General features: G+C 59.9%; 1 protein-coding gene across 1 annotated transcript in view; it reads right to left on the reverse strand.

Moving 5' to 3' along the window:
• The window catches only part of SLC7A5 (solute carrier family 7 member 5), a 32,979-nt gene extending 10,012 nt beyond the window's left edge, over nucleotides 1–22,967 (reverse strand). Inside the window, exons 1-2 of the mRNA XM_082436914.1 lie at nucleotides 22,318–22,967; nucleotides 8,334–8,459 (exon numbers count right to left, since the gene is read on the reverse strand). Coding sequence (XP_082293040.1) covers nucleotides 8,334–8,459; nucleotides 22,318–22,849 — 658 coding nt within the window. The 5' untranslated portion in view covers nucleotides 22,850–22,967. The remainder of the gene's footprint in view (nucleotides 1–8,333; nucleotides 8,460–22,317) is intronic.
• Nucleotides 22,968–26,722: the final 3,755 nt, after the last annotated feature.

The following is a 26,722-nucleotide window of genomic DNA, read 5'->3' on the forward strand; positions in this document are numbered from 1 at the left end:
CACAAGGGCGATGGCCTTGGTCACCCCAGGAACACAACAGGGTGATGGTATGAGGAGGGCGAAAAGCGGACCCACGGCAGGGAGGCTCCCATAAAACCCCGTCGTTCTACCCAGTCAAAGCCTGCACTTCAAGGCAGCACCGATTTCCCCTGGCAAACACGGCGGGGGGAGGGGAGGGACCCCAGGCTCCCTTCTGGGTCCCGATGCTCTGGATGTCTGCACTCCGCCCTGCAGCTGTGCTCAGGCCTGAGCTGGGAGAAGGACTTGGGACGCAGGAGGTCCCTTCCGCTCCCCAGATGAGGCCACGGTCTCGTGATGAGAAAAGGCTCCAGGGAGGCTGGCACCGCACCCAGCCTGCCACCCACACGTGGATCTGTGTTGGAGGCCCGGGTCCTGAGACCGCCTGGTCACAGGGTGGTCAGCAGGCTGGTGGGCGGGGGCAGTGCAGAGAGCCGGCTCAGGACAGGGCACCTCAGCACAGCACCCAGAGCCTGGCTGCTCCCCATGGAATGTTCTGGAATGTGCCTTCCTTTACATCTGTGAGGAGGGGGAGGGGCATCTGTCCCACAAGTCGGGGAAGCTGAGGCTCAGGCCACCTGCCCACGGACCTGGGTCGGGCATCCCGAGCACCCCGCCGCTCGCGGACGCTGCGGCTGCTCCCGAGAGCCTGGGGGAGCCCCCCAGACTGCTCCCGCTACCCCAGGTCTCCAGAAGACCCCGCACCCCGACAGGGTGCTGCTGCTGCCAGTCAGGGTCTTAAAGCTACTTCTGTAACACTCAAGGCCTTTCACAGCAAGGGCTCCTTACAAGTAATGCACTTGTGATTTTCTCCTCAGTCTGCACCATTTCCCCATCAGGACATACTTCGATCTCCTGCTTATGCTTCAAGGGGAACTGCTTTTCGCATACGCTGGAAGATAGATCTTGGTGCAGCCATTAAAACTGGCTCCCAGGACTTCCCTGGTGGTTCAGTGGTTAAGAATCCGCCTGCCAATGCAGGGGACACGGGTTCGAGCCCTGGTCTGGGAAGATCCCACATGCCGTGCAGCAACTAAGCCCGTGCGCCACAAGTACTGAGCCTGAGCTCTAGAGGCCGGGAGCCACAACTACTGAAGCCTGCACGCCTAGAGCCCGTGCTCCGCAACAAGAGGAGCCACCACAATGAGAAGCCCGCGCACCGCAACGAAGAGTAGCCCCCGCTCGCCACAGCTAAAAGAAAGCCCGCGCACAGCAATGAAGACCCAACGCAGCCAAAGATAAATAAATAAATTTATAAAAAAAAACCTGGCTCCCACCTCAAGCACGATCCTGAATTAGTGACACTGTACACACGTGGGTGCATGTGCATGCACCATGGATACACGCACGTGCACGTGTGGGCTAGAGACACGGCTATGCAGGAGTACGGCCTATGTTCTTGCTGAGAATAAAATTCAAGGCTTGAAATACAGGCTGGGGTTACAGAACCACCGTTTTCAGCCCTGAGGCCTGGGAAGCCTCTATGTTTTCATCAAGGGGCTCTGGGCTAACAGCTCGGAGTCCTGACGTAAACGCGTCATCGCCCTGAGACAGTGGATGGAATTCCTGCTGCAGAACGGTTACTTCCTGGATTTACAGAGTGACTTTGCAGTCTCTGAAACCCCAAGAAAATACTAGCTGCTCTGGCCCAAACGCAGACTGAAGACTCTCATGGGCTCCACTGGGGGCCTCGGTAGGACAGGTGTGGCTGGGCCATCTTGCTGGGAGCTCTCTTGGCTATCCGGGGCCTCATTCCCTGTCTACAAAGCGCCCGAATCCCCTGGAGGAAAGTGGGCATCCAGGTGCACAGAGGCCAGCACACCCCCTGCTTCTCTCCTGGCACGGTGGGGGGGAGGTTGAGGGGGAGCTCCGCCAGGAATTTGGCTGCTTTGGGCCCTGATCCGCCACTGCAAGTCCCTCTGTGCAGCCCCCTCCCTGTCACCTCCCTCCTGCCGACAGCCAGCCGCCCGAACTGGGTGCACACGTGGGCCCCCTCGGCAGAACTCCTGGGTCTGTCCAGCCTCCGTCTGAGCTGGAGGGCCACCTGGATCAGACCCGCAGCCTGGCCGGGCACCCGACCAAACGCTGGCCGAGCTCTGCCCTCCTCTCCACGGGCGCCGGGCCTGCTGGCTCTGCGCGGCACTTGGCCCGGGACCCCCAGGACAGGCACGGCTCAGCGGAGCCCGCCCGGGGACAGCGGCTCCGCCTGCCCACGCCACCCGGGCATCCTGTTGGGGCTGGAGCCCTCACAGCAGGTGGGCCTGCAGAGGTCTGGAGAGCTGGGGGGGCGTGCGCGGCACCCGCCTGGCAGTCTCCAGAGCAGCAAGAAGCAAGGGAGGCAGCCACACCCTCATGGAATGATGTGTGTCCGCAGCCGCTCAGTGCCTGGCGGCCACTGCAGGGGACACACAAGGAAACCCCCCTGGGAGGGCAGATCAGGCCAGATCCCAGACCCCGCGTGGTGGTCTCAGCCACCCAGCGGCCCCAGCAACCTGGGGACATGCGGTGATGGGAGACGCTTGGGGTTGTCACGGCTGGGGGCGTCATCCGGTGGGTGGAGTCTGGGTGACGTGAACACCCGGCAACACACGAGACGGCCACCACAACAGACAGTGCCGGGCGGGGTCCCGCTGTAGACGGTGCTGGCAGGTGCCTGGCTCGTGTGCTCGGCCGTCCCCCCACGGACCCCAAACCGGGATGCCATCTTTGTTAAAAGCACAGAGCTCCAGGTGCCGGCCAGACATGGGATGGATGACCTCATTAACACCCCGCCCCCGCCCACAACCGCCGAGCTCCCCACTCCGGCTCTGTCCTCATGGGGCCCCCAGGCCCACAGAAAGCAGGCAGGCAGGAAAGTCATCACGATGGACAGATGGGGGAGCGCAGGCCCTCCCGCAGGGGCCGGGGGTGTGGGAACCCCAGGACCCACAGTTTAACGGAGTCCCCTGGGCCACCCCGTCTCTGGGGCTTCTCGGCAGGCCCCAAAGCCGCCTCTAACTTGCTGCTCACCCAGAAGGTGGTGCCACCTGGGGTGGGTCCCGCCCCTGGGCTCACCCGCGGTGCAGGCAGGCCCCGAGGCCGCTTCATAGGGTCTGCCCGTATCAGAGGGCCACGGGAAGGTGAAAGCTAGAGCAGAGCCACATCCTGGGCCCTCTGGCAGCCTCGGGAACCAGGGTGACCGGGGTGGGAGTGTTCACAAGGCCCCAGGGAGCCGATTTCAGGGAAAGCAGCCCAGACCCCTGCATCATGCAGACAGAGCCATGGCAACCCTCGACCCGGGGGCGCAGGGCACCCCACTCTCAGAGGAGCTGTGCACGTGGGGACAGGACCAGGAGCCCCGGGGGATGTGCCAGCCTCTCTGAATCAGAGGACAAGGGCTCCTCATGGTGTCTGCGTCCCCCCCAAGATCCCGCTGGGCTTATGTCACACTCACCAGGGCTTGGCCTGGGCCCGGACATGGGAACCCGCAGTCTGTCAATGCCCAGTCTGGAGATGGCAGCTGGGGGCAAGCTGGAAAAATCCCAGAGCCTCAGGGTGACCAGGCCGCGCCCTGCCCAGTGCTTTCCCTCCTGCCACTGCCCACGGGCACTCCTCCCAGGACGGTGACGACGACTGTGAGAAAGTCATTTCCCAAACCAGGGTGGGGGGTTGTCCACTGTGCAGGAACCTTCCACCTGGTCCCTCCTTAACCCTCTGGGGTTCCACATAATGGTCGTGTATGTGATGGAGCACACTGAACAGGGTCCCCCCAATGTTCATGTCCCCCTGGAACCTCAGAAGGTGACCTGCTCTGGAAAAGGATCTTTGCAGATGTAATCAAGGCAAGGATCTCAAGGCTGAGACCGTGGACTAGGGTGGGCCCTAATTCCCCAAGGGCGTCCTTATAAGACACAGAGACACGGGGGCCACATGAGGACAGAGGCAGAGTGATGCAGCCACGAGCCCGGGAACCACTGGAGCTGGAAGAGGCAGGGAGGCTGCTCCCTCCAGGTTTCAGAGGGAGCTCGGCCCTGATTCTGGACTGCCAGCCCCAAGACTGTGAGGGGGTAACTGCTGTTGTTCTAAGCCCCTGGCCTGTGTCCTGCGCTGCGGCTGCCCCAGGACACTCCCTGTCTCCACTGTGCCTTCACAGTGATGAAGTCATGATCAGGACATGCAACAGCCGTGGCCTTGGATCCCGCCTCACCATCACGGGCCAAGCGAGCAGGTGGCTTGGCCGTGGGACTGAGCCCCATCTGAGATCAGCTCTGTATGACCCCTGCCCTTAGCGGGTCTCCTGTTCCACCCAGAGACCAGGCACCCTTGGGAGGCTGCATCCCACAGCTGGCTTGCCACGGGTCCCTCTCTCCCGTCTCCCCACCCCGGGCTGAGCACACGGTGTCTGGTGCCTATTCTCCGCTCTGCCTCGGCAGGGGGTGGTGATGGTGCCCATTCACCGTGGCCAGCATCTGTCTCCAGTGTCGCCCGTCTTTTAAACTGGAGGAGCTGCCCCGGGACCTCAAGATCAGCTTCAGGCCTCAAAGGACCCTCTCTGCGCTGCACAGGCTGCAGAGACCCCTGGGCACTAAGTGTGTCCAGCACAGGGCTGTGTGGCTGCCGCCCCCGTCCTGCTGCGGCCCCGTCCGAGCAGCTGACCACCCAGGGCACGGGTGAGCAAGGTCGGCAGGGGGAGAGAGCCAACTTCCAGGCCTTTGATTTCATCCCCGAGGGTGGCACAAGCAAAGCATGTGACTTCCGGCCTGTGATGACTCTGGACTCGGAATCTGCACAGAGCCACGCAGGCCGACGGAAAGGTCTCAATTAAGAACAAAGAGCACCCAGAGGAAAGAGCCACCCGCGTCAAAGTCCCCCCACGGTGGCCGAGGGGTGCCCGTGTCTGCCGCGTGACCTGCTGCTCCGGGCATTCGGTGAGGAGCGGACCGGCCCGCCCTCCCCCTTGGCCCCGCCCCTGTCTCCTGGGGCACAGGTGACCATGGGGAGAACTGAACCCCAGCCACGTGGCCCCATTACAGCATCCTGCGGTCCCGGCATGACCCTGAGCCCCTCTGAGACGGCCTCCATCACAGGTACCCTAAGTCCTGCACTAGGGGAGGCCGAGCCCGGGAGCCCCCCAAATGTCTCCCCTCCCTGTGAGGACAGCAGCCCTGTTCACAGGCCGCCCGAGCTGCCTGGCCACACCCTGAAGGCAGTTTCAGGCGGCCACCAAGGCCTGGGGCTGCTGCGGCTGCTGTGGCCACTTCACACATGAGGACACCCAGGCTCCAGCAGGCGAAGGGCCCTGCTGAGACCCAGACCCTCCCAGGATGAGGGTCTCCTCCCTGCCCCCCAGTGCTCTGGCCACCTGGCTGGGCTGCCCAGGGCCTTCCCCACCAGCTCCGGACACCACCCTGGGACGGGTCGCAGGGTGGGCCGTCCCTCGAGGGAGCTCTCGTCCCCACACACAGTGCTCATCGTCACAGGCCTGGTGGGGTCTTGATTGGACCCCGACCCTGCTACAAGCCGGGCAGGGTCGGGCCACCACTGCTCTGTGCCCTGGGGACCCACTAACCTAAGAACTAAACACTCACTGTCAAGTGACTCCCAGCCGAGTCCCAGCCCTGGGGGCACGCTGGCCTTCACAGCTTCACCGGGGCCTCCCCACTGCCAGGACCCCCTTCGGCCCAGGTGGACCCCTGCCACCGCTGCCCTAGGTCACTCCATGGCAGTGCCCGGACACAGATGATCAGCACAGGGTCCAGGAACCTCCACGCCCAGGTCTCCTGGACACGGGGGCCCATGTCTCAGCGCCAGGTAATCTCTCAGGAGCTGCCACGGAGGCCAGGGCCCAGGGCCGGGCCTGCAGTTTCCCCCTCCCGTGAGCTCCCCCAGGGGGCACCCTTTATCTGCAGGGTGACGCCAGCTGCTCCAAACGTTCCAGAAGACGCCGGGGGCCCGCCCACCGGAGGACACAGCCGAGCAAGACCACAACGGTCCCATTGTGTGTCCTCCAGGAGGGGCCGGGGCACAAGGGACGAGCCTTCCCCACTCCCACCCTCCAGTCTTGGAACGGCCTGACCTTGGGCCGTGGGCCTGCTGGGTGTTGTAGGTAAAGGGCCGACAGACAGAAGTAAAAGGACAAAAGCGGGCACGAAGTGCCCTCTGCCCACCATTGTCAATCAGCCCTGGTCCTTGGGGCTCCCCTCCACACCACGCGCTGGGCCTGCTTCTCTGTGGCCGCCCGTGGCCAAGCCTCCCCCACCCACACTTCGTGGCCACTGGGATCTGAAAGGCCGGCCTGATTTCAGTGCCCCCCCTCCTGAGAAGGCTGGGGGAAAATCCAGAGGCCTCGCGTGGTGCCAGGCCCCGCATGCAAGACTCCCCCGGCCTCGGGGCCACCTGAGCCCCTCCCGGGCCCTGCAGAGCCAGCCCCGGTCACACCAACTCTGAGCCTCCACCCAGCCGGCCCTCTGGCCCTCAGAAGGGCCCTCCTGCTCAGGGACGAGCCCTGCCTGCCCACCCGCGAGTCTCCTGCGCACGTGTCTCATGTCCGCGCACCAGACACAGCGCGAGCCCTAGACGGCAGGGCCGAGTCCTCAACTGGGTCTCAGCCCAGAGCCACACCCGGGGCCTCAGAAAGTTCTGGTGAAGGAGGACAGGAAGGAGGGCAGGCCTGCCCACGAGTCTCACTGGCGACGAGGACGAGGCCACAGAGGCCTGGAACCTGGACCTGCCGGGCCCCACGCCCCAGCCCCTTCTGCAGCCCCCAGGCCCCTCTGGGCGCCAGGCAGGCCAGGCGGGGCCAGGCACTGGTAAAGGACAGAGACGGCGCGTGGGGCGGTCTGTGAGATGCGGGTCATGTCCCCCAGATGCATCGTGGCTCGTGGCCAATCTGGGCACCATCACGCTGAGCCCCTGCCCGAGGGGTCCCGGCCCTTCTGCCAACATTCAGCATGGGATCCTTGGGGCAGCCGCCCAAGGGGCAAGTCAGGCGACTCTCGTGGGGAAAGGGTTGTTTTCACAAAGTGTCCTCTACAAGGGAGGGCATCCATCTGAGAGGGAAACCAGCGGACAGGAATTTTGCAGACACTGCAGTGCCTCCCAGGTTCAGAAAGGAATGGCTTCGGGGGAGGACGTTTTCGGTGGCAATAGAATTATAAACACGTTATGTATTCAAGCTGAACAAAGGCTCTTTGCTATCCTTGCTAAAATTTGTTTTTACAAAACTCCGGTCCCCTTACATTCTTCATCAGCCTGTATCTAATCACACCAGCCAAGCAAAACCTTCACCAGCAAGTCCTCTTCAAACGACATTGACGTGCTTCCCAGCTAGACCATCTGGTGGGCGGGATGGATTTTTCCTCCTACCCACTGGTTTCCACCGATAAGCTCTCCACGGCAGGGGGTCCCTCAGCTCCCGTAGTGCTCCCGTCAGCACTCCTGGTACCCGGAACCCAGCCCGGCCAGCGTCCCCCAGACAAAGTCTTGTCTTTAGGAAGATGCTGGAACCTGAGATCCCAGGAAGCCAGGCGACACAGAGGCTGGTCTCCCCGCTCCCCGACACACGGGGCTACGGGGGTGGGGGTGGTGTTACTCTGTGTCCTTACGGTGACCTCAGTCCCTACGAGACCACAGATCTGTGGCAGCCACGCAGAGGGCTACCGTGGCCTGCCATCCAGCCGTCCTGGAGAAGCCAGTACCTCCGTTCACCAAAAGACACCCCCGAGAATGTTCCCGACAGCATCCCTCTCAGTAGCCAGAAACGGGGAGACTCCACCCGCCCACAGCATAAACTTGGCGGCACACTCACGAGAATGCGGCCCAGCAGGAAGACACACTGCCACCAAACGCCGCTGCGTCGGCGCCCATCATGGGAGGGGTCGGCCTGGCGGGCAGCCATCCACAGGGCATGGGGACCCTGCTGGGGGCGGGGGGGCACGTTCCCGTGTGGAAGATCTGGCGCACTGGCAACAGCACCTCTCGGCCGCGCTCCTAATGCAGCAGGCACGTCGCCAAGCTCTCCCCACGAACCACCGCCCACCCCGGTCACCACCATGCCCGCCCCGTGCGGGCAGGACAGCGGCCTCTGCGTGGCGGACCCATTTCTCCCGCTGCTCTGGGACGGACGACCCGCCGGGTGACGTTCCGCCCGCCTAACTCAGCGTCAGTGCTTCTCCTGGGACCACGTGACGCGCCGACTCCAGCGACACCCGTTAGCTAAGGCGGTGGATCTGGGGCCAGGCGCTCAGAGATGGGGACCCCTCCCCCTCCCCGCACACCCCCCCCAGGCTCAGCAGGGCCTCCCGGGACAGCCGGGAGACCCCAGGGGCTGCACTCACCCTTCCCGATCTGGATGAAGCCGAGTAGGATGATCAAGGCCAGCGCCAGGAGTTTGGCCGCGGCAAAGGCGTCCTGGACGCGGGTGGCGGCCTTCACGCTGTAACAGTTGACGGTCGTGAGCAGTACTGTGGAGACAGGGGCAGCGAGTGAGTCCCGCGGAAACGCGGGCAGAGGGGCCGGCGGGGAGAACCCCAGCCCCGAAGTCACAGGCTGAGAGAGAGCTGTGAGCCCAGGTGCCCCCCAGGCTGCCAAAAAGGCCTTTTTGTCCTAATGAATGAATTTCAACACCCCACCGCCACCTGAGTCCCTCCCGCAGCAGCCCTCGAGGAGGGCGCTGCGCTCAGAGCAGGTTGAACGCACAAGCTGCCATCCCGGGCGGGGGGGGCTCAGTCACCTTGCTGCTCCCACCTGACACTTCAGCACAAGTGTCAGGCTCTCCCACAGGCACCCGAACTTCTCAAGGTGGGAACCCTCTCTTCAGAGGGTCCTCGTAGGCTCCCACAGGGACACAGGGGGCGCAGCGTCAGCCTGACAAGCTCGGCGGGGGGGGTCCACGGGGGCTGAAGGAGATGCACAGCCCAGGGTCCCAGTGGTGAGAAGAGCAAACAAGCACCAGCTCTGCGGCTGGTGTCACAGCAGATACTAAAGACCCAAACTCCACGCCAGTCACCACCACGGGGAGGGGGAGGGGACACAGGGGGGCAGCTAAGCCAGGCTCCCCAAATGCACCGACACACGCAGGCCCCGCCTGGGACCCCAGGGAGACCCCTCCACGTCCTGAGCAGAGGTGGAGGCAGCGCTTAGTGTTCAGGGACCTCGCGAGCAGCCACTCTGCAAACTCACCACAAAACAAAATTAGATTAAAACAAAGGCAACAAACTAACACTCCACACCCGTGCCTTCCTACTCCGAGTCCTACCTCTCCGCCGAGTCCCACGTGGAAACACGCACGCCGTGAGGCCAGCGCTCCGGTGCCCACGCCACTGCTGACGCCAGCTACCCAGGGAGATGGTCGGGGCACAAGTGGGGCCTTTTATTCTCGGCAGGCTGGCGGTCAAACATTAACCAGCACAGCCTGCACCCAAGGGAAGGGCGTCTGTCCACCATGCCCCGCACACACCGGCTTTTCCCAAGGGCTGCGGTGGGTGAGAAAGTCTGCACCCGGCTTCTGCTCCAGACAGAACCAACCCCGGGCTGACAGATGCCACGTGGCTTCTTCCCAGCTAAATCAATTACATGTACTTTTACAATGTGAGAGAAGGCCGCAAAGAAATAAATCCAGGCTAATTAACTACATGAGACCTGACAGTTCAGGTGTAAGAAAAACAGGAAATGGCCCCCTGAGCTCTGGTTAGGACCGCGGGCCCACACTGCACCCCGCCCACGCTTATCTCTTCCGGAAATTAACTGATACCCAAATCCCACCCTCCCCCGTCACTTTCTCTTTGCTGCTCTAAGCCTGGCTGATGCAGCGGCTGACCAAGACTGTTTGCTATGCCCTCAGAAAGTTCAGGTTGAAAACTGCTTCAAAGCCCGTTGCTTTTGGCTGCTACTCCTAAACTGAAACCCTCAGATGTTCCCAGACCAGACATGAAGGCAAAGAGCTGTCACAAATGGACCTGGACCTGGAGTGGCCCTCACTCGTGGGGACCCTGGCCGAGTCCGAGCCTGTCAGAGGCTCGTGGTAAAATGAGCTGCCTCAGGGTGGTGGGACTTAACACGAGGCTGTGAGAACGTGTGGACAAAGTATCCATGTCACAGCACTGAAGCCATCTCCAGCAGCAGGAGCTGAGCCCGGGCTCAGATGCGGGGGGCCGACGTGTGCAAGGGACAAACAGCACCAGTGACCTTCACCGTGTGGCCCTGGGGTGGACACACTCTCAGTCCAGGCCCTCGGGACCAATGCGGAGACAGCTGTCCCGTATTAAGTACATCAGCACTGCCATTCCCAGCACAGAAGAGGAAACAGAGGCTCAGAGAGGACCCCTGTACATGGTGCTAGGGGCAGACCCAGATCTCCGAGGCCCGTCTGATCTCCCACCGCCAGGTCGGGGGCGGGGGCGGGGGAGGAGGTTGAACAGCGGAATTCCCTTCTCCTGGGCATCCAGGCTGGTGCGACCTGCCATGTGGCTGGGACCCAGGGTGAGGGGGCCTTGGAGGGCAACCCAGGTTTTTTCCCACCACCGGCCCCAGGGAGCCTGTGCACAGTAAGGCGGGGAGGGGGCTTTTCCGGGACAGTCGCACATTATGGGGAATGTGACAGCCCTGAGGCCTTCCCTTCCGGATGTGCCAAGAGGCTGACAGATTGCATCACACCCCTCCATTCATACCGGGCAGGAAGTGGGGAGAGCCGTGGCCAAGCCACACACGGGGAGGTGGCTCTTCCCGCCGCCAGCCCCGCCCAGCTGCCCTCACTGCCACCGCTGCACGACTCACCTGGTTTGACTCACCCCATTTGGGGTCTGCACTCCCAGGGGAGCAGGGGCACCTCTCCCCACCTCACAGATAAGGGCTCGGAGGATCCAGGAAGGGGGTGTGGCTGGCCCAGAGCCCCGGCCCCAGGGCCGTCCCACGGCGGTGGTCACTGGGGGCGGGACGGACCGAGGCCCAGGGCCCCTCCTCTACCGCCCCAAGGGCCTCCCCTTCAGGAACACAGGGTGCCACCCTGCCTGTGCGGAGCGGAGCCCCCCGGCAGGCGTCCGAGCCCCTGTGGACAGAGGGTGTTGCTCAACGAGCTCAGCTCCGTGTCAGAGAGTGGACAGGCGAGGCCGGGCTGGCCGTCTGCAGCAGGGAGGGGAACGGGCTGGATCCCAGAACAAAGCGGACTTTGTAATATTCACTTCTTTTATAGAAGGAAGAACTGAAACATAGGATGAAACTTTCATGTCCACTGACTTCAGCTGATGAGTAAACAAACGCTTTATTAACCTCCCTAGCGTCCTTTCTAAAAAACTCTGAAATGAAGTAGAATCTGAAGTAAATAAGGGGATTCACTAGGACCCGTGTCTCTTAGCCTTAAGGAAAGCAGTGCTGGGAGGCTGGATTCGCCTGTCGGCTACACTGGTTTTAGGCCCCATCACCCGGACAAGGTGCCTGACTCTTCAGAGCCTCAGCTTCCACACCCGCGGGATGGAGGGAGGTGACAGGGACACGAGACGCTCCGGGTGTCACACAAGGGTCTGCTGCGTGGCAGGGGGAGGGCAGTCTACCCCAGGGCACCCGCAGGCGGGCTGCTGGGTGAGGCCAGCACACTGGCGGGAGGTCACCCCGCTGGCAGCCGGCCCCGTCGGGGTTCCCCGTGCCAGCACCCCCCAGATAAGCACCCCGCAACAGCTGGGGCCAGGGAGATAGAGCCCGGTGGCCTCCGGAGAGGAGTGGCAGCGGGCTGTGGGCAGAAGGCGGGCACAGGCGGGGCCTGGCGGCTGGTCCCACAGGCCAAGCGGGAAGCCCGCCCTTCAGGGCTGTGCCTGTCCTGCCCTCGTCCTGCTGTGACATGGCCACCCGGCTGGCCTGCAGGGGCGCCCCAGCTCAACCTCGCAAGTGAGCCAGGGGCCCCGGGGCTGTGCTGGAGGGCCCGCCACCCTCTGCAAAGTCACCGTCCCTCTGCCAACGGACCCACGAACTCGCACTCACACCCTGGTCCACCCCCCCCCCCCCCACCCCAGGGGCTCCACCTGTACCCCACCCTCGTGTCCGAGACAGCAGGAAGTGCTGCCCAGTGGGGGAGGGAGAACCCCTTGGCTGGCCTCCTGGGCTGCTCTCACCCCGTGGCCCTGGGGACAGCTGGTCACACTTAGAGCCGGGCCATGAGCGCCAACTCCAGCTGCGGCCTGGCCGACCAGGTGGCTTGAGTTCAGAGTCCTGTCTGCAGACCACAAGGGCCACACGTGCCCAGGGGGCCACCCGGGCCGAGGACAGGGGCTGGCCCACGGGCTCGGGGACGCACGGCAGCTCCCCCATCTGTTATTTCTCAGGACCCCCTTGGGTAGCGCCTCCGGGACCCTCCCAGACCCTGAGCACAGGGTGGCCGGCGGGAAAGCTGGCACTGCTCCGCCCACCAGCATACGGGTGCCACCAGCCTCCTCCAGGAGGGCGCTTATCTGAGCAGCTCCCAAAGGCTCCCGCCCAGCCTCGCCTGGCGTGACCTCTCACCCCGGCCTGACCGACTGGTTATCTCACTCTCCAGGCCCCAGGGTCCACGTCCCAATGACAACTCTTCACACATAGGCTGCTGTCAGCTGTCAGCCGCTGCGGGCCAGCCTCCCAGCCCCCGGTACACGCTGCGCAGCCGGCTGGCTGCCTCACTCGCAAGGGAGGGCTTGAAATGCAAGGGGGCCTGTTTTCATTTAAAAACACCAAAACAAAACAAAACAGAATACAAAAAACACACCCAAATCTTAGTTCCCCGAACCTGCACCCCCCGCATTGGAAGCATGGAGTCTTAACCACTGGACCACCAGGGAAGCCCCTCTGCTCAATATTCTGTAACAACCTAAACGGGAAAAGCATTTGAAAAAGGATAGATACGTGTATATGTATAACTGAATCACTTTGCTGTACACCTGAAACTAACAAAACATTGTTAATCAACTGTACTCGAAAATAAAATAAAAAATTTTTAAAGTTAAAAAAAAAAACAAAAAAAAACACACACCCAAATCCATTTCCCTCTCTGACAGAGGGTAACACCCTGATGGGATTTATCAGGCCCAGTGACCAGGGCTGTCCCTGGATTTTGTGCATGCCGGTAACAAAATCTTCAACAATCCTGGCAACAAGGGCAAAGTATGAGCACCTGCCGCATGCTCTCCATCACTCAGTGCCTTTGGCACTCCCGGGGGTCCCCTCACCCTCACCCCCTCCGCTGACTCGAGGACAAACACACCAGACAAGGTCATGACCGAGGCCAACAGAACCATCTGAAACCAAAGCATCTGGGGAATGGCTGGCCCCCCACTCGTCAGAAAACCCATCTACTGTCCCCACGTCTCTGATGGGGTCGCAGCCGTGGACCCTCCCTCGTCCCCGGCCCAGTGTCTGTAGGGACCGTCCCCCCAGGATGGAAAGGGGAGTGCAGGTATCACTTGGGTTTCATGCAGCGTCCACGGGTCAGAGCCCCAGAGCCTAGAACCTCACTACCAAGTGAGTCCTACTAAACCGCCAGTGGCGTCCTCAAATGAGTCTCTGAAAAAGGTGCTTTCTGCACGTGGCTTTAGGACGCTTAATAAAAACGGCCAATACTCAAGGCAAAGACAGTCTGAGGCCCAGCAGTAACTGCCACCCCACACAGGTGAGAGGGGCCAAGATGCCAGGCAGAGGAGCACCGTTTTACCCACAGCTCTGCTGGCAGGTCCCCGGCGGCCCCCGAGACAGGAGAGGATGTGGCTGGCAGGCTGGGCGTGTTGCAGGAAGCCGGGCCAGCCCGGTCTCTTGGGGTAGCAGCTGACCCCTGTGACTGAGGCCGGACGAGCCCTGGGCCCAGGCAGCCAGCCCACCCGCCGCCCGGAGCCTCTACCCGCCAAATAGCAGCACTCGCTGGGCACCTGGACCCGGAGCCCTGGCTGCAGGTGGGCCGAGGCTCCTCGACTGTGGCCAGTGAAACCCTGGGCTTGCGTGACCCAGGTGGCTGGGAGAGTGGCCAGCAGCGGGGGTGACCACCGACAAAGCATCCAGCCGCTCTGGCGTTCTTGTCCTGCCTTTACTCTACTGTCCAAATCCGCCCAGCACACGGGGACCCAGGGCTCACAGTGGGTGCTCGGTGCATCGGGCCCTCTGCTCTGGTCCTGGACACCCAGATATCCACTGGGCTTGAGGAGAGCCCCCTCCATCCCAGGCCTGGCCCCCAGGAAGGCCTGTGCCTCCCCCACCCAGCATCTTCCCTTCCTGCCCTAACTCTGCTGCCTCCTAATAACAGATAGGTCTCCCACCCCGGAGCGTATCAGAGTCCCTGAGGACCTCGTAAAACAGGTCCCCGCAACCCAGAGCACCTGACTGGGCAGGCCCGAGAACCTGCATTTCTGACGGTTCAGGGAGAACCAGTGGGTGACTTCACGACGTGTAATTCACCTTTACTGGCTCAAAGAGAGTGCACGCACAGGACCCAACTGTACCCCAAACATCTGAGAAGGCGACCTCGCTTCCAGGCGTGCTCAAAAACAGAGCCCACTCAGGGTGACAGTCCGGCTCCTGACCCACCCAGGACCCCACCACCGGCCACTCCAGATCGGAGCCTCCAGAGAGTCTGGAAAACTGAAAGAAAATGAAGGAATTCTCAGGGGCAGGGGCTGCTCAGGTGGGACCAAGGGCTCCAATTCCAGTGTCTGATCTCCGCAGAGAGAGGCAGCGGCCGCAGGAGCAAACGGACACGAAACCTCAGTCCAGCTGGGACGATGCCCCTCAAACACCCCCGCCCTTGTCGAGCCACTGATTTCCTGCAGAAAGAATTGCTAACAGGCGGAGTCACATTTTCAAATGCGACCAGCCCTGGAACGTGTTTCACGTTTTCCATTTTTAACTGGGGCTGGGTGACGCCTGGCCACAGAGCTCCCCCTGCTTGGTGGTGGGGTCTCAGCACATATCAGGAACAGGGCTGACACTTCATTTCAAAACACACCAGGACTTCCCTGGTGGCGCAGTGGTTGGGAGTCTGCCTGCCAAGGCAGGGGACACGGGTTCAATCCCTAGCCTGGGAAGATCCCACATGCCACGGAGCAACTAAGCCCGTGAGCCACGACTACTGAGCCTGCGCTCTAGAGCCCGTGAGCCACAACTACTGAGCTCACGTGCCACAACTCCTGGGAGCCCACATGCCTAGAGCCCGTGCTCCTCAACAAGAGAAGCCACCGCAATGAGAAGCCCGTGCACCGCAACGAAGAGTAGCTCCTGCACAGCAACACATCCAAAACAAAAATAAATTAAAAATAATAATAATAAACAAAACACACCAGAAAAAAGCAGATTCAGTCCACTCTGAGATCTGCTGACACCCAAGCCCTGAGGTTAGCAGAAACCCCGCAAGTCTCACTTTTTGGGGTTCTTCTGAAGCAGAGCCCTGCAGAATACAGAGATTCCCAAAAGTCCCCCCGCCTCCAACCCCGGCCCCAAGGACAGCCAGGACCCATAGGAGGGAGCCCCCCTCCAAGTTGGCCCTGATTTCTAACATGCTGCGTGACCTTAGGCAGGTTACTCAGCGGGTCTGAGCCTCTGTTTCCTCATCAGCTAAACAGGAATAATGCTGCTGGCCCCACGGGTGCATTTTAACATACAGACACGCCGACTGGCACGCCTGCCGAGTGAAAACAAGCTGAGGATGGCCGAGGCTGTGTGTGCAGGGGACTCCGCGGTTAGTCTCCATCCCTGGATCGCACCTCTGTGGTCTGGAATCTCCCCCCACCAAACCTGCTGCAGCACCTGAGGGTGAGAGGACAATGCAGCATCCACCCAGCCCCCTCATTTGCTAGTTGGGGTCAATGGAGCTCAGAGAGGTTGTCTGACTTGCCGGAAATCACACAGTAGTAGCCAGGGGAGTAGGGTGAGGACGCCCAGGCCTCCTAAGTCCCACTCCCATGTTTTGGCCACTCGACTGGGGTCTTCAACCCTGGCTGCCCGTGACAGGCTCCACCCCCCGCTCCCCCAGCACACACTGTGTGCACTATTACAGACCTGGCTCTGCCTGGGAGGGCCTGGGCGGCAGTCCTCCCGACCACGTGGTCCAAGGTGCAGCCAGGGAAGAGACCCACCAACCAGGGCAAGTCCCACAGGGCCCCACCCACCACGAACACATGTCTACTGACACCCTTGGAGGGGAGGGGACGGCTGGGTGCGGGGCACAGAAGCAGGCTGTCTCGGTGGTGGGGGGGCCTGGCAGGGCTGACTTCAGAACCCTACGACCCTGGACAACAGCCCGGGCTGAGAGTCCCTCCCCACACGGCCAGAGGGCAAGCCCTGGTCACCTGGGATGAGGCCAGACGTGGACCCTCGACGACCCTCTGTGCCTCGGCAGGTGAGCCGGCCCCCCAACCCCCCGACCCAGGAATAAGTGCTCATGACCGGACTCTGGTGACCTTCCCTCCCCGCCCAGACCCCTGAACTCGGCTCCTCAGCCCGAGCTGTCAGCCCCTCGTGGAACAGGCCGCCTGGGGAATCTTCTCTCCCCACGCCCCTCCCGGCCGCCCTCACCCCACGCCCGCCCTGTCCTTCCCCTCAGCTCTGCAGGGCTCTGACACGACGGCCGGTAGCACGGGGTTGCTGCTCTGTGGGGTGCCCAGCCAGGGTCCCGCCACCTGCTGCCGTGCCAGGCTCACCTGCTCTGTCGTGCTGCGTTCCTGGACAGTCCCTCCAACACCAGACCCTTGCCGTGATGGGCCGGCAAATCACACACCCTCTGCAGGCACAACGTGACCGCCCCGCCCTCCTCCAGGCTCTGAAACACGGGCCCCGAGAGGCCCAGCACCCAGGCCCCGGGTCACGCAGCCGGAGAGACGGAGCCAGGGCCCTCGCAGGCCCTCCAGCTGACTCAGGCTGACAGGGCGCCCTAGAAGGGGACCAGGTGAGGACACGGCCCTGCGGCCAGCGTCCATGCCGAGGGCTGAGTGCCGAACCGGCCTTGGGCAGCCCACGTGGACAGGGACAAATCGCTGGGTGGCCACGGGGTTACAGTGGGCCACGGGCCCACGTCTCTGGGCAGAGGCCTCGGTTCTGTACTGGCTCCGCTCGGGGCGACTCACAGACATCAGGCTGCCAGCCAGCAGCCAAGGTCAGGGTGACTCAGAGGGCAGATTGGGTTCCCTGTGTTCTCCAGATTGGTGCTGGAGGCTTCAGGAGCAGGCACATCCCCCGGGGGAGGGTGGCGCCGCCCAGAGAACGCCCCTGCCTGAAGGCAGGTCTGGACGGACAGGCCTGGGGGTAAAGCCACACCCCTCCCTCAGGCTGCCCGGTCAGCCCACCCTCCCAAGCAAGAATTCAGGATCCTGCCAGCACTGAGGAAAGAGCCGGGTGGGGAACTCCTGCCAGGATGTACATGGGCCCCCAGCCATGGAGCCAAGAAGCTGCTGGACTGGGCAGTGGTCCTGCTGGGGGGAGAGGACAGTGCAAAGCCCGCTGGGGGGACAGGCGTGCTCTGGGCAGCTCCCCCAGCCACTCACCCAGACCAGGGCCCCGGAAGGTCACCCTGACTGACTGCGGGTGTGGAATCACGTGCCCCCCGGCCCCCGGCACCTGCTGTGAGTCGCCGAAGGAGGGGACCGGAACTGGAGGCCAGCGTGGGCACAGGACAGGGCCCATGGCCCCTGGCGCAGCTGTCAGCTACCCTGCCCTGGAAGCCCGTCTGCAAAGTTCTGAGAGGAAGAGGGAGGTTTTTCTAGATGGCTCCCTATAAGGGGTCTGACTCCCCACAGCGCGGGGGCAGTGCCTCCCGGAGAGCCCAGGGCACACACACACCTCAGATCCACTAGCGTGCGCCCCTGACGACCGGGCGCCTGGACGTGGCGACCGACACTGTCCCGGACGCCTGATACCCTCAGCACGGACACGGCCGTGTCCCCACGCCGGATGACAGAGGCGGCTCCGGAGGAGAAGGGCGCCACAGCCCCGCTGGCTGTAAAGTGGGGGTGATGACACTGATTTCCAAGGCTGGGCCGTTTATGCCGTGACGGGGGCACCGCTCTCGGGGGGCGGGGGAGGCTCCCAACCCGGACGGGGCCCCGGGGCTCTGGGAAGCTCTCACCGTGAGTCTGGGGTGAACCAGCAGGGTGGACACCTCTGAGCAGGGTCTGCACGTTCCACGGGATCATCAAAGGGGTCCGTGACCCAGGGGAAAAGGGTCAGCAATGCCCTCCCTCAGTCATGCGCTCTGTGAAGCACCCGCCACGCCCCGTGACCCGGGCGGGAGCGCTTTCATGTCTGGCCCAGGAAGTCGGATTTCAGGGCTAATTACCGTGCTGTCGTCTACACTCAGCTCACAGCTCGCGATTCTGGGGTTGCCAGCTCCTTGGAAACACCCAGAAGCCTCTGCTTCACGTGGCGAGGGGCTCAGGCCGGGCGGCTGGCAGGCGTCCAGACACCCTGAGCCGGGCTCGGGCTGTGTGCCGGTCTCGGGCTGTGTGCCGGTCTCGGGCTGTGTGCCGGTCTCGCTGTGACAGGCCTGTGAGGCCCGGGGACACAGCGGTGGACATGCCAGGAGGGGGGCCACGCCGGGAAGCCTGGGGGAGAGGGTGTGCTGCCACACCCCACCCCCTTCGGCTCATGACCCCAACCGACCAACTTAGCCTGGGGCCAGCTGGCCACGGCTCACCCCAGCCACCAAACCCCTGCCTCATCTGCACCCTCCCCTGCGGGGGACAGCTGTGCCCCAGCCCTGGGCGGGACCGCCCCCCAGGCAGGGCCGCGGTGCCACCTGTGCGATGGGCAGCTCAGCTCGGCCCCGGACGGGGAGACGCTGGCCTTCCCTCCTCCTCTCTAACGCTCTCCTTCCTTCTTTCCACTAATAGAGGGGAGGAGAGCAGTTTGCAGGGTGGCTCAGAAGGTCAAGGGCGAACGCCAGAAGGAGGACACGGCTGAGAACAGTCACAGCCACTGTGTGACTGGGGTCCCTGGGTGCCATGCTCGTTAGACATGCAGTGGCCGAGGGTCCTCACAAACACCCACCATGAACCCCCATGTCACAGACGCGGAAACTGAGGCTGGGAGGTCCTGCGAATTTCTCAAATCAGAACCCGGGTCTGTCCACGTGCAGAACGCAGGCTCTTTACCTGACACCAGCGGAAAACATCTCAGGTCATGGGTCCCCAGAGGAACAACAGCTGAGGACCCCCTGCCCCCACTCCACACAGGTTTGCCCGAGTAAGGGTGACAGTGGGGGGCGGGGGCAGCTCACTCTAGGGGAGCCTGGGCAACCCGGTCTGTCCCCTGTGAGAAGGCAGGAAGGAAGTGCTTTCCAGGCCGCACCAAGGGCCACCAAGCTGGAAGGGGACGCAGCGTCCACTCTTGGCCACCAGCAGACCTGCCAGGTTCTACAAGATGGATGGATGATGTGCATGACAACTAGGGGGTCCAGGTGGCCGTCCTCCCCAGTGGGAGAGGGAGCGAGAAGGGCGGGCGACCAGGTCTGCGGCCACTTCCCTGACACCTACGTGTCCTGGGCAGGAGTGACCACAACAACTGAGGCAGGCCCCGATCCAGCAGAGGGAGATGGGGGCCTGTTCAGACCCCTTCTCCTAGGAGCTTCCCCACGAGGTAAAGGACTCAGTTCGGTCGCAGCTGTTTCTGAACCACAGTGGCTCCCAGGTACCTGCCCTGGGCAGCTCCTCTCTGCGTATGCCTCGTCCAGCCTCTCCAGATCCCACTGGACCCATCACAGACAGAGGCGGCCAGGAAGGCTAGAGAAACTGCAGATGAAAACCCGGCCAGGCGAGAACCTCACCTCTCCCGAGTGACTTCTGCCGCAAAGATAAAACCCAGTGTCCCCGGAATCTCAAACAAACGCTACCAAGTTTTCTACCAAGTTTTCGCTAAGTGATAAATAACCCGTGCAAACCTAGACTCACGCCAAACTCCCGGGGCCATCGGCAAAGAGTTACGGAGCTCGTGTCTCTCTCTCACCTTCATGACTCATTAAACACATGGAAACACCAGGGCCACACCATGAAAGGGCCCCATTTTGTCAGACCTAACAGAAAAGGGACTCCTCCCCTCCCCCCATTTATACTGTCGGTGGGATCATTCTAAGCAACAAAGCCAACCTGAGTCACAATAAGCAGAAAGGAGCTGTCCTGGGGCGAGACCAGGGGACAGGAAAGATCAACTAGCAAAACCGAGAAGAACGTGGCTCCAGAACCCATGATACAGTGTCCAAAGAGCAGGCCCTGGGGCCGTTCATGAAGCACCAGCGCGGGCTGCTGGGCCAGGGGTGCACGTGCCCCCTGCGGGGAGGGGCTCAGGAAGCACGCGATGCAGAAGGCCCTTTCTCCTCTCGAGGAGAGGTTCTAGAACCCAGCCTGTGTGCAATAATCGAACAACACTCAGAAACTTTCTGTGGCTTTTTGCTGCCTTCTCAGACAACCCGAAGAGCAGGCCCCCTCCCTGGATGGCCATAACCTTTCTCCGTGCCCATGAGAGCAGCCCGTGCCAGCGGCTCCGAGTTCCGCCAGCCTCGGACAGGCCCACGTCCCCCTCTAGACACAGCAGGCTCTAGACTAGTGCTCACTCCTGCAGACAACGTATCCCTTTTTGTTACTGAAAAACCTCCTTTCCATCAGAAAAAGCAACACACACACACACACACACGCACACACACAACACACTCACATGGGTGGTTCAGAGGAAAAGAGCTGAGAATGGCTGATGGACACGTGAACAACGTCACGCTACCTCACACCAAAAGAGGTGCTGTTCACGTGACCCTCCACGCTGGTGACTGGAGTCCTGGTGAGGGTGTACCCACCACAGCCCCTCCAGAATCCATCCCGAGCCTTTACCTGCTTAAACCCAAAAGTTTAAGAAAGTAAGGGATCCATTTTCCAAGACTAGAAAGTGGGCCCTTTAAAGGCAGTATTATGTCATTACGTCCTAGGCCGAAACATTAAATAAAATCTAGCAATGATGAAAATCGCACAATTAAAATTCTTTAATTGAGGCTTTTCCTTACTCAGCCCAAAGCATCGTCTGAGAAGCCCACCAGAAGCCACAGGTTCCCCCGTCCTCAGGCAGATCGACTGTTGCTGTGGCTATTCCTACGTTTGGACCAAAGGTTTTTATAAGCTGAGATCCTCATCGCTGAGACTCCCCCCAAAGGCAAAATGCCCCCCTCCCCCCAAAGTAGTTGCTCTGTCAGGATCTCAGGTCTCCTGGGGTCACCACTTCCCAGAGCGTGCCTCAGAGTTCTGAAAGCCCCTCAACACTACCACCACCACGCAGTGAGCTTATGCAGGAAGCTGGTCCCCACGCTCCAGAATCCCAAGAGCAATCAGCATGGACTGCTGGTCAGAGCCACTCCAAGGGATGATGGGCACAGTCCCCTGAGTCTTGGGGCCCGGACAGAAACCACAAACCAGCCCTGTTGGCTCTGCACTTCTGTGCCCTGTCAAGATGCAGACAGAGCCTCAAATCAGGTGGCAGCTCTGAAAGCAGGACACTTCCGTCTTGCCAGCCTCCTTAGATGTTTGCCAAGGGGTAGGAGTAAAATTGCAGCAGCCAAAAAGCAAAGAAAATTACGTGGCTTTTGGTACAAATGATTTTATTTTTTTCCTGAAATCCCACCGGAAAACAGCCCACCAAACGTACCAGGACCTCCTCCACCAACATACTGGGACCTTATCCACCAACATTTGGACTGTACCCAATGGCTGTATTTCAGCACAACTTGGGACCCCAAAGCCACCCGGCACACATTGAAGCCTCAGCCAAGCACCTCTCTTTTACAACTCACTAGGCAACCTTCAGGGGACTCAACACTGCTGCCTACACGAGCAGCTCACTCACTGCCCACACAGAATCTTCTTACTATTGCTTTTGTATGAGTCAGCCTTTCCTGATTAGCTGGTTTGAATGAGGTGTGGGTTTTTTATGGTATTTTCCTTTTTAAACTACAATTTCTCTCTTGATAAAGAGTAACCCTTTGGGAACTCAAATAAACAGGAAGTTGGCTTTTCAGGCACTCCACGTGGGTGCCTCGCAAGAAAGTAAGGAGATTGCTTCAGCTCCAAGGGCTCTGGATGGACTAAGTGGGAAGGTTAGTTCCGGCCAGAGGCTCTGGGCGGGGACGCTGCTGCCTGCAGAATTCCCAAGGCGGTGAGGAAGCGAATGAATGAAACGCACGTGGGTTCTGGGGCTAGTGCCCTCAGTCTAAAACTGCGGGGTCGGCCCGGGGCCGCGGGATGTGGGGATGGTCCAGGAGTGCGGGGACGGGCCCGGGACGCGGGCGCGCGGCGACCTCGGCTCGGCGCCCCCCACCCGTCCGCCCGCCGGGGTCCCGGGGCCGATACTCACGCACACAGAGGCAGGCCACGAGCTTGGCGGCCTCCTCGGGCACCGGGCAGGTGGGGAAGAGCGGCTTGAGCAAGTAGGTGGCGAAGACGAGCGCCACGATGTACTGCGAGGAGGGCCGGATGATGAGCAGCTCGATCCAGAGCTTGAGAAAGGCGGGCAGCGAGCCGTAGACCTCGAGCATGTAGGCGTAGTCGCCGCCCGACTTGGTGATGGTGGTGCCGAGCTCTGCGTAGCAAAGCGCGCCCACGATGGAGAACACGCCGCACACGGCCCAAACCACCAGCGCCAGCCCTGGCGAGCCCGCCTCCTTGAGCACGCCGGTGGGCGTCACGAAGATGCCCGAGCCGATGATGGTGCCCACGATGATGGCCACGCCATTGAGCAGCGTGATGCTGCGCTTCAGGGTCACACCCTCGCCCTCCGCGCAGTCCGCGCGCCGCGCCGCCAGCATCCGCTCCCGCGCCTGCCGCTCCTCCTCCTCGGCCGCCGCGGGGGCCGCAGCCCCGCGCCGCTTCGGGCCCGAGCCCGCCATGCTGCCGCGCCGGCCGCGCAGGGCAGAGCCGGACAGGGCCGGTCACGGGGCGCTCGACTCCCAACGGCCAGAAGCCGCTTTGCCGGTGTGGCCGCTACGTTAGCCGGCTCCGCGCTGCGCCTTTTATAGGACGCTGGCGGCCCCGCCCGCCAGGCCCCGCCCCCTGCCCGCGCCGCCTGCCCTGCCCTGCTCGCCGCCGTTTACTCGCCTGGCTGGGGTTCGGTCCCCGCCTCTGTTGAGAAGCACCGGCCGGCCCCGCCACGCGCACGTGGAGCGCGCGGTGTCCCGCGGAGCATGGCGGGCGGTCCGGACCCCACGTGGTTCCGGGGGATCCCAGCTCCGCCCCGCGCACGTGGAACGCTGGGCTCCTTGCTCTCCTAGCTAGCTCCCTCGTCGCCCCCGCCCCCCTCCCGCGGCGGCCCTGAGCGCGCACTGGGGGCCCCGCTGCTCGTGTGGGAGCGGGCGGTGCAGCAGGGCCGACCTGGGGCCACAGCACAGGATGGATGGGATTTGGGGCGCCTTTGGGGCTCACAGAAGGCACACTTGTTCCGCTGGCAGGCGCCCAGCCCCGGGGTGGTAGGAGGGAAGAGGGAAGCGCTGAGGCCACATCGGAACTCATTCCTGGGCTCAGAAATTCTCATTTTATCCCAAGGGGAACCTCCTTGCCAAAGAGCAGCATTCAGGGGCTCACAGATTTGAGAGGTAGCAACACAGACTCTGGGAAACCAGGAATCTGCAGAAGCTCCGTTAAATTGACAAAATGGGGGTTCCCTGAAGGAGCACCGTGAGAACCCCCTCCCCCCAATCTACCTGGAAAATCCAAAGGCAGGCTGCAGGGTGAAGGGGCTTTAGACTTAAAGAACTCCAGGGGCTCCTGGATAGGAGGGGCGGCCAAGTAACTAGGGGTCAGAATGGGGAATGCAGGATGACCAGTCACCCCAGGCCTGGAAGCAGGAAAGAATCTGAAATACTACCTGATTAAACTGACATGTGCACAGAATTTAGAATCCCATCACAGGCAAGTTTAGCCAAGGCATGTCATTTGGACCTTCCACATCCCCCCCAATCAACCCCCCCTTAAGAGGCCAGCTCTTCATCTGCAGTGTTCCAACCAAATGAAATCTTGGCAGCTGGAAGGTCACACAACACAAATATTAGCTTGCAAGATGTCTAAGTTGGTGGCTTAGGGGGAATCAGAAATAATCTCTCTGCTCTTGTTCTTCCCACTGTCCTTTCCGAGGGTGCTGCTTGGCAGAGACCAGATGACCAAGGGCTGAGCAAACTTCCTGAGCCTTTATCAGGCGCTGTGCTGAGCCCTCCGCGTGCAAAGCCTTATCTAATAGAGGAGGTGCGGTTGTTTCTATGCACGAGGAAACTGAGGCTTAGCAGAGCAATGGAACTTGTCTGACCAGTACCCTGAACCTCCATGGTATACTTCTGGTCGTTCTGCCACCCCTCTTCTTGTGGTTTATTTACCACTAAGTACATCTCAGGATGTATTTTGCTTTCACGAGGATGGCAGTTATTTGGCAATGCTCTAAGGAGAGGTCCCAAACACCTCCACCCTGTATTCCCACAGCTGACACCTGCAGGTGCCAGCCACTGCACCGGGCTCCAGGAAAGTGGCAGTGAGTACCTCCTCCAGACACAGAGAAGCAATCAATAATTGCACACAAGAGTGTAAAATTAACAACCGTGATAAGCCAAGGGCCCTAAGGGGCCAGAGAGCTGGTCGGAAGGAACCAGGACACTCCAATCCAGCTTTCCTAGAGTGAGAATTAACAAGGGAGGCGGAAGGAACGGAACATGCACGTGGACTGTTGGTGCCTCCCGTGGGGGCTCCTGGGAAGCTGCAGGAGACTTAATAGCTGGAAGGTGATAACACCGCAGGGGTGTCTCCACCATCCCACAGCAGAGACACCACCACTGTCAGTTTCTGCTTGGTTTTCATATGATACCGTACTAGATTTCCAAGGGCAAACTTGCTTTGAAATATATATATATATATGTATATATACATACTTATACATGTGTGTATATGTATACGTACACGTATGTGTGTATCTCAGAATTCCCTGATGCAAGTTAAATAAAGCAGTAAAACGCCTTACTGGAAATCTCTCTAAAATCTTAGCTAAGAGCACCATCTAGTGGTAGAATGACAAAGGAGCTTTTTGTCCGAGGCAGGTTCAATCCGCTCACTCTGCGGCACTCCTTCCAGTGCTAACCAGTAATTTCTTAAAAGTTGTGTCATTTATGACCCCTTTGGGGAAGCCTCTTTCTCCTGTTTGGAGGCTCAGCGGCTCTGGTTCCAATCTTGAGAGAGAGAAGCCCATCACAGGAAGGTAGGCTGGACGCTGGGCCAATGTAGGAGCTGCCTTGAAGCTTTTTCTGCATGCTCTCTGAACTCTGTTCTGTTACCTCCAAACCTTCAGTGATTTTTTCAGATTCCTGATGGAAAAATGTGGGCTGCAGAAAACGGGGAGGGGGGGTGGGGAAATGGGTGAAGGTGGACAAAAGGTACAAACTCTCAGTTATAAGGTGAGTAAGACCTGGGGGGTCTAATACGCAGCATGGGAACCATAGTTAATAACACTGTACTGTATATTTTGCTAAGAGATTAGATCTTAAAAGTTCTTATGACAAGAAAAAAAATTGTAGGTATGTGAGGTCATGGATGAGAACCGAACGTTTTGTGGCAATCATATAGCAATATAAACAAATATCTAAACCCAATTAAAATGTTTCTGCCTTATATCACAATTTTGAACAGAACTTTAATAGAGGAACTTCAAACAGGGTAGTAATAGTGGGCTTTTTTTCACTGGAACTGCTGAATCAAAAACTACTAACTCAGATAAAAATATATATATATATTTAATTTTTAGTCTTACACCAACACTTGCTTACATTTAGGCTTATGATGATGATTAAATGAGATGACATATAATATATGAGTGAGGTTAGCAGAGTTCCTGGGGTTCAGTGGTTATTTATCAAACCTTATTCTATTTCTCCCCAATTTTGTTTGTATTCTAAGGAGTATCCATTATTCTCCTTCAATAATTTTAACTTACAAAAATTGGTTAAATAAATGCAACCAGGTAAAATATTTCCCTTCTTGATTTTAATTATGGACTTTTAATCTTTTAATATCCTACTTCTCAAATGTTTCTGCCAAAGCATCCTTAATGTGAAAGAAAGGAAAAATATACCTACACAGATATGTGGGCACTTGCTATAGGTGTAAACATTTTCCGAAGTCTCTTCAGTAATTCTAAAATTATGAAAAGAAATTTTAATTCCTAATATCCCATGTTAGTTACATTTCCTTCAAAATTTCAAGTAAACTTGAAAATAAAAAAAATCTATATAATGTTTCTATTACTATAACTTCCATATTAGTTTCCTTGGAGTGCTGTAACAAAATACCATGAATTTGGTGAAAAAAGAACATAAGTTTGTTGCCTCACAGTTTTGGAGGTCAGAAGTCTGAAATTAGGGTGTTGGTAGGGCAGCCCCTCCTCTGGTGACAATAGAGCACTTTCCATTCCTTGCCTCTTCCAGCTTCTGGGGGCTCCAGTCACCCTGGCCCATGGCTACATCACTTGAATCTGCCTCCATGGTCAAATTGCCTCTACCTCTTTTGTGTATTCTCCTCTCCTGTCTGTCTCAACCCTCCTTCTGCCTTTCTGCTGTAAGGACACTTGTCATTGGATTTAGGGTTCCCCTGGATAATCCAGGATTAACACATCTCAGGATCTTCAAATAAACCACAGCTGCAAAAGATTCCTTTTCCAACTAAGAAGGCATTCATGGATTCCAAGGATTTGCCCTAGATAGCTTTCGGGCTGCGGGAGGCCTTTCTCGACC

This window comes from Balaenoptera physalus (assembly GCF_965194825.1).
Source record: "Balaenoptera physalus genome assembly, chromosome: 19".
Lineage (NCBI taxonomy): Eukaryota > Metazoa > Chordata > Mammalia > Artiodactyla > Balaenopteridae > Balaenoptera > Balaenoptera physalus.